Raw genomic sequence first — 15,107 nt, 5'->3', positions numbered from 1 at the left:
TTAGTCTAGATTCTTTCATTCTGTTCTTTTATCAAACAGAATAATTTTATTTAGGTATACATTATGTGCCAATGGACATATATTTTCATTTGCTTTTTCTTCTCTTATTACTTTTTTCTCTTCAATCTTGATTCATCTTTGCTTCTTTGACTTAACCTAGGGAATTATGATAAGCACACCTGACCACACTTGATCTTAACCAAAAGTGCAATTCTTGATTTCTAATTTCTCTTTTCATTTTGAGGAATATTTCTTGAGCACTGAATGGGTCATGGTCTTAATATTATATCTAAAGGATTTCTGAAGAAATTGATTTTTCTGCTGTTTTACAGTGCTTCATTTGGTAGAAGTAGTGAAATCACCAGTCCCTACATTTCAGCTAATCGCAATGCATTTTCTACTACCTCATCTACTATTCTTGGTTCATCTACCTCATTGGGCACAGAGTGGCAGATTGCCCCTTGCCCAACATCTACCAGGCCTAACACTACAACATCAGTTTACCAGTCTACCAGGTAAGGGGATCATAATATGCTGAGAAAATTATGAAGAGGGGTTATAAAGGAACCTAGTGTTATTGCTGTCAAAACACAATATTTCATTCTGAACGTTCTTCCCAATAGTTCTGCTGCATCTAAAATGTTATTTAGGCAATAGAAGGTTATATATTTTATGATTTCCACAAAAACTGGTTATTAGAATTCTGAACCTATGTCTCATTATGGTAGAAAGGTACTTTTTTATTCAATTCCAGAAAGGTGCTTTGGAGCTCATAGGGGTGGGAAAATAGCATCTGCTCTTTAAAGGATCATGTTTTTTCTGGGATTATGCAGCAACTATGAAGGGCAGCTGTATGATCCTGGGAAAGAAGCACCTGCTGTAAAGAGTCATAGACTTTGGTATCCCAATACATCTCAAAGCAGTTCTTTACCACCCAGCTATATTATTTTGACAGATTTTTATTAAGATTTTTCTTCTTGGATTCTTTAATTACAGTTTTCCAGTTGTTATCTCTTCCTTCTGTCATTTGTGCTCAATTGCTTTGCTAGCTGAACCTGATTGAGGGCAATGTTTGTGGAATTACCTTTCTTCGTTCCTATTCTAACACTTTTAATCATGTTACTTGTCATTATTTATGCACTAAGAAGAAATCATTATTACTATATAAAATGTTCAGATGACTGTTCTATTAACAGGGAAATTCATTTTGTTTCTCTTCCTTCTCCTAAGGCATTTTACAGTTATTTACAATTTCATTTTGTACGTTTCAGAGCCCCTTACCGACAACAAAGTGACTCTACCACAGAGAAGAGCACAGAGGCTGTCTCTTCTAGCATTCCATTAAGTGTCATAACAAATCTCACTGTACCTGGAAGTTCCAATGGTGTCACAACTACTAATTCTAACTCACTGACTGGAACAGAGTCATCTACTGGTGATGCCAGGGATCGAAGAAGGTTAGTGAGCCTTTTATGGGGTTATGAGCTGCATTTACTGCATAACACAGATCTAATGGTAGGTAAGATCATATTAAGCTTTCCCCCCAAAAAATTTGCCTTATCAATTTGCTTTTCTTTTTGTTAAAACATGATCATATAAATTTAGTGCAACTCAAGTTGTGCTCTGAGTCATGGTATATATACTTTTAAATATAAACATTACTTTCATTAAAATTCATGTTATTCATATAATGACATTATTTGAAAGGGTTTATTCTTCACTATCTTATGAAATATTTCCTAGTACTAGTGTTGTCATTCAGGAAATGTGAAGTAAATGGATCCTAGTTTCTATTTTGATTTGGTAAATTTTCCATGGATGTATGAGTTATGAATATTCTTTACAGAAAGTTGAAACAGTGTAAAAAGCTTTTACATTTTATCTATTATTATTGTTAAATAATATTTATTTGTGTAAAATAAAATAAAATAATAAAATAAAATAAAATAAAATAAAATAATAAAATAAAATAAAATAAAATAAAATAAAATAATAAAATAAAATAAAATAATAAAATAAAATAAAATATAAATAAAATAAAATAAAATAAAATAAAATAAAATAAAATAATAAAATAAAATAAAATAAAATAAAATAAAATAAAATAAAATGAATCTTAAAATTACTCTCAATATATTTTTTGATTCTACTTATATTTTACTGCAAGGATCTGCTCATAACTTTACATATTTATTCTTGTTCTGTTCCTTGATTGTAAGTTTAAACAAATAAACTGCAGTGCTATTTGATCTATGACTTCTGAAATAGATTTTGTAATTACCATTTCTTCAAAAGGGAATGCTTCAAAATATAAACTTTCTATTAACTAATGAAGAGCCTTGGATATTTTTTGTGGATCATGGTAGAAAATGAGAATTACATGTGAATTTGGGCTTGCCAATTATTTATTTTTCTTGTTGATTTTGTTGTTGTTCAGTTGCTAAGTCATATCTGACTATTCACACCCCATGAACCATAGCACACCAGTCCCCCCTCCCATTTTCCTGCACTGTCTCCCTGAGTCTACCCAAACTCATGACCACCGCATTGATGACACCATCTTATCTTCTGCTGCCTCCTTCTCCTTTTGCCTTCAGTCTTTCCCAACACCAGGGTTTTTTCCAATGAGCCCTCTCTTTTCATTTCGTGGCCAAAGTATGTGAGCTTTATTTCAGGATCTGTCTTTCCACAGGACAATCAGGGTTGATTTCCTTTAGGATCTTGTTGATTAGAGTTTGTTGAATATTCAAATTAGCTAAAAGCCTATGACACTTAAGCAAGGAGCAATTTGCAGATTTAAAATAGGTTCTGAGAAAGACAGATCACTAGATCTTTTTAAAACATTTTTTAATGGAAGCTTAACATGAACAATGACAGATATTTGCAGATATTTTAGTATGGGATTTCAGCATTTTGTGGCAGCTGTCACAATAATACGTTTATCTAACTCAGTGTTCCCAAAGCTACAGTGTTCTCTTAGCAACAACAACATAAACTTCCAGGCTAATATTAGATCATTAAGATGCCTCCATAACAGGCTTGTCTATTTGAAGTCACTGGATTAAAATGTAAATGCATTGCTTAAGTTTATGGAAAAATGAGTAAGCACTCGGGAATGTCCTTCCTTTCAAAAGTGTGCTGTTCCAATCATTTACATGCTCTAGTTTCTTGATTCACTCTCATATCTTTATGCATGCTCAAAGATATCTGTAAAACACAATTCTTTGTTCAGTTCCTTATCTGCAGGTTTTATGTACAAGCTCCTCTACTGTTCTGATTCATACTTTGCTGATAGCACTTTTGATGTAATCCAATCTTAAACTGTTCCAGTAATGTCCAGAAAGGAGAATCATAGATACAGTCCTTTGTGCATGAATATCAGCTAAAGTAGTTTGCTCTGCATAGATTTTATTAGCTAAACAATATTGGACAGTATTAATTTGGAGTGGCTGCTATATAGCTCTATTAATAGATCAGAAATGCCTGATGAAAACAGAACTTGAGCTCCAAAGTGTTGTTCCTAAGCATTTTATTCCAGATTAATATATTAATAGCAAATAAATCTAGCGTGTTCCTACCAGGGCTGGGATTCTACCAGTTCGGACCTATTCACTAGAACCGGTTAACATTCTAAGCAGTTCGGAGAACCGGTTGTTAGAAGAAATTACTGGCCTAATCCTGTAAAGAAGGCAGGAAGGAAACATTCTGGTGTTGCTTACAGAAATTGCCTCTCTATTAACCCTTATTACGTTCTTGGCAGAACTAGACTTCCTGTCTCAGGAACTTCTCTGGAGCTTTCCCCCCCTCCTTTGCTGGTACTTTTCTTGTGTGGAGTGACCATTCAAAGTTACAATGGCACGGAAAAAAGTGACATGACCATTTTTCACACTTATGACTGTTGCAGCATCCCCACAGTCATGAGAGGCCAGGCGAGGAGATGCATGCCTCGATGTGAGTGATATTGAATTGGCCACACCCAGCCAATAACTTGACCACCAAGCCACGCCCACCAATTTAGCCACGCCCACAGAACCGGTTGTTAAAAAATTTTAATCCCACCCCTGGCTCCTACCATAATACTTGCCTGGCTCTTGATAGATGACATAAAGGAAAAGAGTCCTCTTTAATATTGTTCTTGTTCTTCTTTAACAGAATCAGTTGAAGGGGTAACTTTATATTCGGTAAGATAAGATTGCCAAAATATCAGTAACTGGATTGCTTTATTTTAGAATCCAATTTAATTTTCAGCTTGTTAAGATAGAGCCTTTTTCTAACAGCTTTCTTGTGAACTGGTATGATGCTTGATCTCTTTCCAGATATTTCATCCTTGAATTATTTGAATTATTTCATCAAGCTGATTATTTCTCCAAAAACTCAGGAGACATTCAGCTATCTAGTACAGAACACAGCTTATTAATAAAAGAATGAATAGCAATAGCATTTAGATTTATATACCACTCCACAGCGCTTTATAGCAGCTTACAACGTCAGCATATTGCCCCCAACGAACTGGGTCCTTATTTTATTGACCTCGGAAGGATGGAAGGCTGAGTCAACCTTGAGTCCAGTCAGGATCAAACTCCTGGCAGTAGGCAAGTCAGCCTGCAATACTGCTTTCTAACCACTGTGACACCACGGGTTCTCGTATGGAATTATACGAGATAATTATAAGAATATGTTCCAATATCTGATTGAAACAGGACCACACAGTTTCAGTTTTTGTTACTTTTTATGGAACTTACAGAAACAGTATAAAACAATTTTAGTATCAGCCATGCCTTGTTGGAGCAGACAAGCACTTTCAAGTGTCCAGCTTCTGAGCTGCTTACATTTACATTTTTTGTGATGGCAGTCGGCTCTCTTTACTGGTGAGCACAAGATGGCAAAGCAGTTTGTGCCATATTATACAATCAAAACATATTGTGTTCCTAACATATGAACACTCCTTTATATCGTTGGATATTAGGACTAATCCTATTTTTCCATATGTGTTTAAGAAAAGGGTTTACCAAATGAATGGACAAAATATCATCTTTCATAGTCTGAAGACCTGACAGATGATCTCACTTTAGCTAATGACCTTCAGAGAAGCAAACCTTTGATTTTCTGTTCTTGTATTTAATGGATTTTGAAAAAAACTTTCCTATGGTGCTCTTCAGTGTTCTTTTTTATTTTGGATTGTACCTTCAAACACTTACCGTATATACTCGAGTATAAGTCGACCCGAATATAAGCCGAGGCACCTAATTTTACACAAAAAACTGGGAAAACTTATTGACTCGAGTATAAGCCGAGGGTGGGAAATGCAGCAGCTACTGGTAAATTTCAAAAATAAAAATAATTAATTTGGGAAACGATCTCACTATCATGAAAGGTTTAATTGATTCATTAACCCAAAAGAAGAAGATGATGATGACAGCGGGAGGCAGGAGTCACTCTCTTCCCCTCCCCTCGGAGGCCCCCTGAGTCAGGAGTCGCTACCGCCGGCGCAGCCCCGGTCCCGCATCGCCTCGGGAAGGGAAAGGCAAAAAGGAAGAGCCACAGCAGCGCTTTGCAACAGCAGCAGCGGCACCGGAGGCTCAGGCTCAGCGGCTCCTGGTTTTGCCCCACCCTTCCCAAGGCAACGCGGGACCGGAGCCGCACTGGCGGCAGCAACTCCCGACAGCCCCAGCCGGACACCTGAGCGGAGATGTAGGGAGAAGGCAAAAGCGACGGAAGATCCTTCAGGGGAAACTGAGGGGGAGACTCACCCTTGGTCCAGATGAGCCCCCTTCCCCGCCCCTAAGGAAGCAGAGGCAGCCAGCAAGGGCAGGCAAGCCCCGCTTCACAGACTCCGTCCGTCCTCACTCCCATCCACCCACCCACCCAAAGCCACGAAGTCCCCCAATCGCGCAGCCCAGAATCGCCGTCCCCTCAGGGGGCAGCAACGACGCCCGGTTTTTCCCGAGACAAGAAGCTCCGCCGTGCAATGAAAGCGCCAGGCTCTGGCTGGCTCAGAAACACGCGAGCCGAGGTGGCTTCGGCTCCGCTCGGCTTCTCCAACATCCGGCACCACCCTGTTCTATGTGCCGGGCCCGGCAAGTCCGAGCAGCCAGCGTGTGGAGCAGGATGGCACAGGAGATCGTTGGCTGCCTCTTTCGCAGCACGGGAGGCCTCCCGTCTGGCCAGCTGCTCTCCTCCTTCTCTGCCTGGGAGGCTTCTTGTGCTGCAGAAGAGGCAGCTAATGATCCCCGGCTCCGCTGGCTTCTCCAACATCCGGCACCGCCCTGTTCTATGTGCCGGGCCCGGCAAGTCTGAGCAGCCAGCGCATGGAGCAGGACGGCGCTGGAGATCGTTGGCTGCCTCTTTCGCAGCACGGGAGGCCTTCCCGTGCTGGCCAGCTGCTCTCCTCCTTCTCTGCCTGGGGAGTTCTGTGTGACCGAGGCGGAGGAGGCTCCGCTTCTCAACATCCGGCTGGTCTTTGTGGGGCCGGCAGAGCTTTCCAGCGCGTGGAGCGCCGAGGCCGGGCGGCTGCCTGGTGTCCGGCTTTTTGCCTCTGCTTCCTCCGGGACTGGGGCCACCGGCGGCAGCAACTGGCCCTGTTCTTTACTTGGCGCAGCCGGGCGCTGCCTGTTGCGCCCGTGGGCGCCGCAACAGGCAGTTCTGCCCGGCTCCCGGACTCAGGTGTCGGGCTGGGGCTGTCGGAGTTGCTGCCGCCCAGTGCAGGCCCCCAGTCAGCCGGCCGGTCTCCTCCTGGGAAGGGAAAGGCGGGAGGCCTCCCTGCTGCCCCACGTGAGGGCCGGGGCTGATTCTGGGCGCTGACGCGATTTGGGGCGGCACCACCTGGCTCGCGTTGTTTTCTGGGCCAGCGAAGAGCCAGGACATTGCGGGAGTCTGTGGGAAGGGGCGTCATTGCCTGCCCTTGCTGGCTGCCTCTGCTTCCTTTGGGTGGGGAGACGGACAGGGCCCTGCTCATCTGGACCAAGGGTGAGTCTCTCCTCAGTTTCCCTGAAGGATCTTCCGTCGCTTTTGCCTTCTCCCTACATCTTCCCTCTGTTAAAATCCCCCCCACACACACACACACACTTATTTTCGGGCGGATAGATTTAGTGTCTGAGCATTCTCACATGACGGTGGGTCTTTCCCCCCCCCTAAAAACAGTTAAAAAAAGAAAAAATATATCCTCATGCAAGAACTTTTCTGCTTCCGATTACCCCCATGCTTAAAAGTTGCAAAGGAAACACGGAAGCAGAGAAGCGCCTGCCCAGCTCCGGAGCTCCACACCATTTTTTTTCAGAGGGGAATATGACTCGAGTATAAGCCGAGGGGGATTTTTTCAGCACAAAAAATGGGCTGAAAAACTCGGCTTATACTCGAGTATATACGGTAATTTAATCTTCTCCAAGTCTCATTCTACATCCCATAAATCCTTATTAGGATCAACTGTTCACTTCATTTTAGATTTCACCTGCTAGCCTAACTCTGGATAGAAACCAATAGAATAACATTCCTTTTTCAATAGTTTCTCTTTCAATTCACGTAAACTATGATAACAACTTTACTGCTAGCTAGATTCCTCCATTACTCTCTCCCACAACCTCTTCAATCTCAATTTGCTATCTCATATTTTTTATAAAACCTTGTTTTTAAAATTCCTTTGTTTTTGACAACTTTTATTTGTCTCTTTTGTATGAAAACTATGATATATGAGAAGCTAAGCTACCATCCATTATTTCATAGTCCATAGAGCAAATACTTTGTTTTTGATTTAACATATTATAAATAGTAAGCACCAATTATAAGTAATTATTATAAGGGCCAAAATTATGTCCATGTAATTTTCACTTGTTTTATTATTTACAAGAATATATAAAGTCATACATATAAAGTGAAGTCCTGAATGTACAATGGAATAAAGAACAGTGATGGCCATTTACTTGTGTCACTTGCAACTTATTTTATGGCAAAAATTGGGATTGATTGGGGAAAAAGTGGAAGGGTTCAAATACGTTTGACTGTGTCTGTATCTTCTGTAGAGGGCACAGTATCAATAAAGCAAATTACCGTTATATTTACTTTTGGCTAAAAAAATGAGATGAAAACTTAACAAATAATAATGCCTTATTAAAAAGGCATATAAATCTCAAGGCTGATATATTCAATCCTTATACATGTCCAATGTTTGATAATTGACATACTGATTGTTGAGCCGTGAAATACTACATGAAGTGAGAAATAGGATTTATCTCATGGTAGAGTGATTCTAAGCCCCTTCCTTCCCAAAATACATATATAGGCATCAATTATTTTGGAAGGAGCAGCTTTAAGAGTTCCAGATTAGTTTTATTCAATTCTTCCTTAAATGTCAGACGAAGAGGCGGACAAAAGGAAAAATCTTGAGGTACTGTCTTCTAGAGAACTAGAATATTGAGAGGCTTCTTTATACTACTTTTGGAAAACAAGCAGTCAATAAATATTTGGTTTAAGGTGATGCCATTTATTTGAAGTGTGTGGGGTCATTGGAGCTCTCCGAGCTTGGGTGTTTTCTTGAGGATGCTTCATTACCAAACTAGGTAACATCAGTGCTGTTTGGCAGTGGGGTTTGCTCTTATTTTATATACTAGTGGCTTGCTTTGTCAGGGTTGGTGGGAACTGTCTTGGTGGTTCCTTGATTGGGCTGTAGTCTACTGTTAACGTGTTTGGCAGCTCCTTGATTGGGATATTGTTTGCTTATTTAAAGTTATTTAAAGTTGCAAGTATCAGGAGAAAAAAGATAGCAGGCCAAGGAGAGGCTTCAGGAAACATTTCAGAGGACAGATAGACTTTGTTGGTTAAATTTGGCTTGAAAGTTTGGGTTCCTACTCTGTAAGTTATAGAATCAGGTAAGTTTTTGATGTATATCACACAATAATATTTTCATTAAAATAAAGGCTGCCAGAATTGTCCTTTTAAGATCTGGCTGATTCTTTAACTTGTTTCTTCTTAAATTAACTGAAACTAAAGTTGCACAATAAATAGAACAATAAATCAATCAAACAGGCTATGTTTGCATAATTATCTTTAGGCGTAGAAGAACTAGCCAGCTTTAAAACTATTCCAACATAATACCTAGCGTACCCACGACATCTTTAACCTGGTTAAGTGTACTGTAGGGAACTAAGAGTAATCTGCCCTTCCATGCTGTGTTAGGGGAGGACAGCAAAGGACTCTAAATGCTTAAAGAAGCCTGCAGTCAACCAACACCTACTGCTGAAAGTGCTTATCAGCCCTGCTTTCATTGTTAATTGCTTTGTGATAAGTTTGTCCTGTTAGAAAGCAAGCTGCCAGTGCTGCTGACAATGTAGGATAGGGAAGAATTCTGTCTGCTATTTCAGACTTCCTATTACTTCCATGTTCGGAAGAGAAAAGTTTACTGTTGGTTTATCAGACAGCAAGCTGCATTTTTTTGTTATTGTTGAAGAGGTCAGGACTTGTGTGTTATTATTGAATTCCTGATTTCCTATGCCGCGGTTCATGCAAGAATCTCAGCTCCTGGGCAGTCTATCTGTAAAGGTTCAAGGTAGGCATTCTTGGTGATTTTATTGAGACTTAATTTTAAAAAGTGAAGGTGAAGGGAAGGCAGGCAGATAAAATAGAGCAACAAGTAACTTATATACTTGTATTTATAACTTATAAATACAAGTATATAAACCTATATACATTACAGAGGATGTGAAAAGGAATGTGGGTGTGTTAATAATATCCTAAAATGATATCTTAAAATTGTTGTTTGCTCCCAACAAAATGGCTAAAATACCTTTTATTTAGTATCTGTATTGTCTATCGTGCTTTTAAATTTTTAATTAAATTGATTTTTGCATGCTTGCTTAATTTGAGCAGGATATTTTACTAACAATATTCTTTTTAGGTCTTTATGCTCGGAAAATAATAGTTAATTTAATGAACTATGAGCAGACTTGTGAACCGAGTGGTTTGGCTAAAGTTTTAAGTACCTTCCTTCAAAGCAATCATTTCAGTAGTAAAAGTTAACATTTAAATGGTTATGCAGACAGACCTACATCCGAATATTTAAAGTAGTGGGAAGTATAATCTTACAAGTCTTTTGCAATTAAGGCAAACAATTGCTAATCTTTCTCCCTTGTAAAGATATGGATCTTTCTAAATTTCTTCATTCCACAAGATGGCAGTAGATGACTTGCTGTCTTTTTAATCTCAAATGGAATACTTTCTAACTTTTAAAATTATGTGTTAATTTTTATTTAAGGACTCAGATGTCTAAACCACAGATCAGCAGATGTAGCATCATTTATCACATGTCATATTTCATATACTGAGAATGAGATACTACCTTCCACTTCAGTTTTTTGAGTTATGATTGCTGCTTCTTGAGCCATGTTGTCCCTTTTGTTTACTTTGAAATTGTGTTCCATCATTTCAGAAAAATGCAGCTAAAATAATCTGTCTGACACTAAAGAATTTTACAATGTTCAAAATCATAATACTGATGGCAATACTATACAGTATTAATCATTAAGTGTCCTGGATTCATGTGATCAACTTTTGCAATCTTCTGGCAAACAAAGTCAATGGGGAAACCAGATTCACTTAGCAACCACGTTACTAATTTAACAACTGCAGTGATTCACTTAACTGTGGCAAGAAAGGTTGTAAAACAGAGCAAACCTCACTTAACAACTGTCTTGCTCAGCAACAGCAATTTTGGGCTCAATTGTGGTCATATGTTGAGAACTACCTGTATACTCTTTTCCCATGAGCTCCAGTCAGCATGGCTGATCTCAGGAACTATTACATCCCCCCCCCCCCAAAAAAAAAAAAAACCCAGGATTTGTGTCATGACTAACCTTATTTTGGTGGATGCGCTGAAAGAGAAGGCAGTAATCTTTTTGAAAACTAGGTTATGGATATTTATTTAAAAAAATAAAGTGCAAGACATTGTTGAAACACAATACAATAATGTATACACTATTTTCTTAGTAGTAGTGATAAGATATAATTATGTTTAAAAAACAGGAAAGAAACTTGAGCAAGGAAAAATTAGACCAAGGATTCAAGCCTTTGTCTCATACAAATTTACATGCAGTAATAATCTTTATATAGCCAAATATCCCAAAATATCCCATTACAGGAAATCAATACTGCTGTTGATTCAAATATACTGTATCTAGCATAAAAGGAAGCCAAACACAAATGGGATGAAATGCCAATATGTAGCGTTTCCAATTTATGTTTTTGCTAATAACACTTGAAATTCAAATTATAGTAGACCAGGTGGTTTTTATTGAACTTTTTCCCATCCATAGCTAAAAACATAGCCCATGTATAGTTTTGCAATTTGACGTAATTCAATGTGAATCAAAATTATATATTGTCAATCTATTCTTAAATGTATTCATTTTAAGGAAGCTGTAGTGGTTAAGGCACTGGGCTAGAAATCTGGAAACTCTGAATTCCAGCCCCACCTTAGGCACAAATCCACCTGGATGTCTTTGGGCAAGTCACTTTCTCAGTTCTAGGAAACAGGAAATGACAAACCACCTCCAAAGTCTTGCCAAAAAAAGTCCAAGCAGTTGCCAGGAATCAACAATGGTTTGTATTGGCAGTGTATTATATCACAGGTGTGGCCCACGTATGAATGGCTTTGATGGTATTTTCAGCATTCAATTTTGTCTCTTGCAATTTTCTTACTCTTTGGATGTATTCTTTACAAATCACATTTTTAACTTGTCTGCTTGAGGTTATCCAAATTGTAAAATGCCCAGATACTTATAGGCTTCATCATAATGGGTCCTGATGGTTTGGCTATTTGGCATTTCAATTCTATTACTGTTTGTGATTTTACCCTGCTTTATTATACTGTAGCAAATCTCTAGGCCAAAGTCCATTGCTATATGCATGGTAAAAAATTCTTAGTGTTTGTCAATGACTGGATTCTGATTTCTGATTTTGTATATGCCTGTTGTAGAAGTCCATCAAGATTATGCCCTTGCTATACTTTTAGGTATAGAATTACACACAGATTACTTTAAATTTTAGTCTATCTATCTATTTATTCTTTCTAATTATACAAACTCAGTAATTAAATTGCCCTCATATTTTATTTTTAATGTAAGGTACCCTCTTCACACCCTGCAACAGATGAAACTCTCAATTGTTTGAATAAGCAGAAATTCTTATTTGCATAAGCTGTTTTTCCGCTTAAAGGGTTCTTTTTTATTATAATATTTTAGGTCATATCTGACACCTGTAAGAGATGAAGAAGCAGAATCTCTAAGGAAAGCTCGATCTAGGCAAGCTCGTCAGTCTCGCAGATCTACCCAGGTAAGAAACATTAACTTCTACAGAAGAAGGCAATGATCTCTAAATTATTTCATTTGTGTAGTTTTTTTTTCTTAGGTTAGAATGAAAAATTTCTTACATATCTTTGGCCATTAAAAGGCCTGCTTTAAATATAATTTGTATTACTTCTCAAAGTTTATATCTATTTTCAAGGAAGAATATTATTAACAAGTTATAAATGATAATTAAATTACTATTTTTAAAAAGCTAATTATTTTTCATCAGAGAAGAAATATTTGTTGCCATTACTTCATATTGAATATTTGGAAATGCTATATTTAATAGATAATTAAGTTAGCATACTTTGAAGTACTGATTCCCATCTTTGAGTTTACTTGATCAGATTGACTATCCTCTGATTAGAATTTTACCAAGATTATTCATTGTGGGAAGGATATCGTATTTATCGGAAGGCGTATACATGCACTTTTTCCCCTGAAAATAGGGGCAATGATGTATGCGCAGCACGCTGACAGAATGTTAAGAAGCCTTCGGTGAATGCTGCTGATCATGGGGATCAAGGACACAATGAAAGAAGGGAGGGAGGAAGCTAACCAAGCCTGTCCTTCTCTCTGGGTCAGCTCTGTCAGTCGCTTCTTCGCCTCTCCACCAGCACAGGAAGAAACTGCTCAAAGAAGCGGGGGCTTCCTGCGCCCGTTTTCTCCCACCCACCCGCCCGCCCGCCCGCCCGCAGTGCTCTGCTTACTGCTGCCTGCCTGCCTGCCGTTAATGGTTGAATCGAACAGCTTCGGCTGAGTAAAAAGAGGCGAATAGTTATTATTCTCAGCCGGCTGCTCCCAACAACCAGAAACTAAGGCAGGCAGGCAGGCAGGCAGAATGGGACACTGTGGATTGAAGCGCCGGTGGTGGAGTGGGGGTGAAATGGGCGCTTTCCTGAAATTTCCTCTTAAAATGAAGATGCGTGTTAGCACGCCTGTGCGTGTTATATCGCCCATAAATACGGTAATTTATGACGGGATTTTTATTGACTGTAAAATAGTGATCCTCAATTTTTTGGGCACCAGGGGCTGGTTTCGTGGAAGACAGTTTTTCCACAGACCGGTTTTGGTGGTTGTGGTTTCTATTTTGTTCGCTTGCCCACCATTCACCTCCAGCTGTGCAGTCCAGTTCCTAACCGGCCATAGGTACTGAACTGAGGCCCGGGGATTGGGGACCCCCACTGTAAAGAGACACTACATTAACAAAGACTGTCTTATTTCCCAGGGTGTAACACTTACAGACCTGCAGGAGGCAGAGAAAACTTTTAGCCGGTCTCGCGCAGAACGGTTTACTCAGGAACAGCCAAGTGAAAGGTCAGACAGGCTCAGAGCTAGTGAGGGAAGCGGTGGAAAACAAGAAGATATCCCCAGAAGAGAATCCAGGGAGGTCAACTCACCATGGACTAGAAACTTGGATGAAGAGGTAAGTGAAGCCATACAGAAAACCTTTTTTTCCCAAAATTATGACATTTGATGAGTAATAGATTTGAATTATGTTTGAAGGAAAAAGTATATATTTAATTTGTATCCCATCTTTTTTTACAAGTTGGCTATTAAAAAAAATAGCTTTTCACTTCTGTAATGTTTTTCTTTATTTTTATACCATAGCAATGGATCTTTGTGAAAAAATATACCACTTAATCAGCAGATTTGATTATACTGGTATTCAAAATGACTCTATGATCTGTCCAAATATAACTTGTTGAAACAAATCTGAGTTAGCAGTGTTGACATTTTATTTCAAGGGCAGGCCCAGATGTGGTAACTTGATAAATGTCTTTTAAATGTCATTAAACGGCTTCTGCAGAAGATGTGAAAAATAATAATTATAATTTAAGAGTTCTGCCAGATCAGAGAAAAGTCAGCCAGGTGCTTATGGGAAACCCAGAAGTAGAGAATATGTATAATAGTACCCTTTTAACTTGTATTATAATATCAAACCAGCTCTGACACTAAAAGTGAGCCATCAAACTATTAACATTTTCTTCCATGAAATGTATTTTGTCCCCTTTTAAAGTCAGTCAAGGCCCATTACTGCTTTTTGGAGTAAAAAAAAATCTAGTTACCAATTTTATTGATATCACAATTAATTTTATACATTTTTGCCTTACCTCAACCTTCAGTTTTCACTTTAAGTTTTTACTCAGAAGGAATTATTTTCATGTATCCACATATGCATTTTGAGATTAAGAAACCTGAACTGTGAAGAGTAGATACAAACAACCTGCTGTTCTCTACTTGCTTGAGACTACTGTTCCACAATTTCTTGTCATTGGCAATGCTGGCTTAGGCTCAGAGAAGCTGAAGTTCAAATTAGTTAGATAACCTAGTTAAATAAATAGGTACATGTTGATCACTGGTGGAATTCAATTTTTTTTACTACCGGTTTTGTGGGTGTGGCTTGGTGGGCGTGGCAGGGGAAGGATACTGTAAAATCTCCGTCAGAGGTGGTATTTGCCGGTTCTCCAAACTACTCAAAATGTCCGCTACCGGTTCTCCAGAACTGGTCAGAACCTGCTGAATACCACCTCTGATGTTGATCATATCCAGAGGTGGGCTTCAATAATTTTAACAAAGAGTTCTCTGCCCGTTGCTGGGTGTGCATTGCCATGGTAGGCATGGCCTAGTTGGCCTCCTGCACCACGGCGGAGATGGGTGTTTTTGCCCTCCCCGGGCTCCAGAGGCTTTCTGGAAACTGGAAATGGGCCCATTTCCGGTCTTCCCGAACTTCTGGGAGGCCTGTTTTTTGCCCGCTCCGAGCTTCCACATGTG

The 15,107-nt window shown here is 39.1% G+C and overlaps 1 protein-coding gene across 6 annotated transcripts in view; it reads left to right on the top strand.

The window, feature by feature from the left end:
• The window catches only part of PPP1R12B (protein phosphatase 1 regulatory subunit 12B), a 109,829-nt gene that overhangs the window by 38,944 nt on the left and 55,778 nt on the right, over positions 1-15,107 (top strand). For 4 of the 6 annotated variants that reach the window (XM_087962438.1, XM_087962435.1, XM_087962436.1 and 1 more), the window contains exons 13-16: positions 333-515; positions 1,272-1,457; positions 12,228-12,318; positions 13,561-13,758. In XM_087962438.1, the coding sequence (XP_087818564.1) occupies positions 333-515; positions 1,272-1,457; positions 12,228-12,318; positions 13,561-13,758 (658 nt within the window). The remainder of the gene's footprint in view (positions 1-332; positions 516-1,271; positions 1,458-12,227; positions 12,319-13,560; positions 13,759-15,107) is intronic. The other 2 variants (XM_087962440.1, XM_087962439.1) reach the window with 1 other exon arrangement.

The sequence above is a fragment of the Notechis scutatus genome, chromosome 3 (genome assembly GCF_049901735.1).
Source record: "Notechis scutatus isolate UNSWTSFEM ecotype Mainland chromosome 3, rNotScu1.2, whole genome shotgun sequence".
NCBI lineage: Eukaryota > Metazoa > Chordata > Lepidosauria > Squamata > Elapidae > Notechis > Notechis scutatus.
The sequence above is the reverse complement of the archived record's forward strand: the minus strand, read 5'-3'. Positions and strand labels throughout refer to the sequence as shown.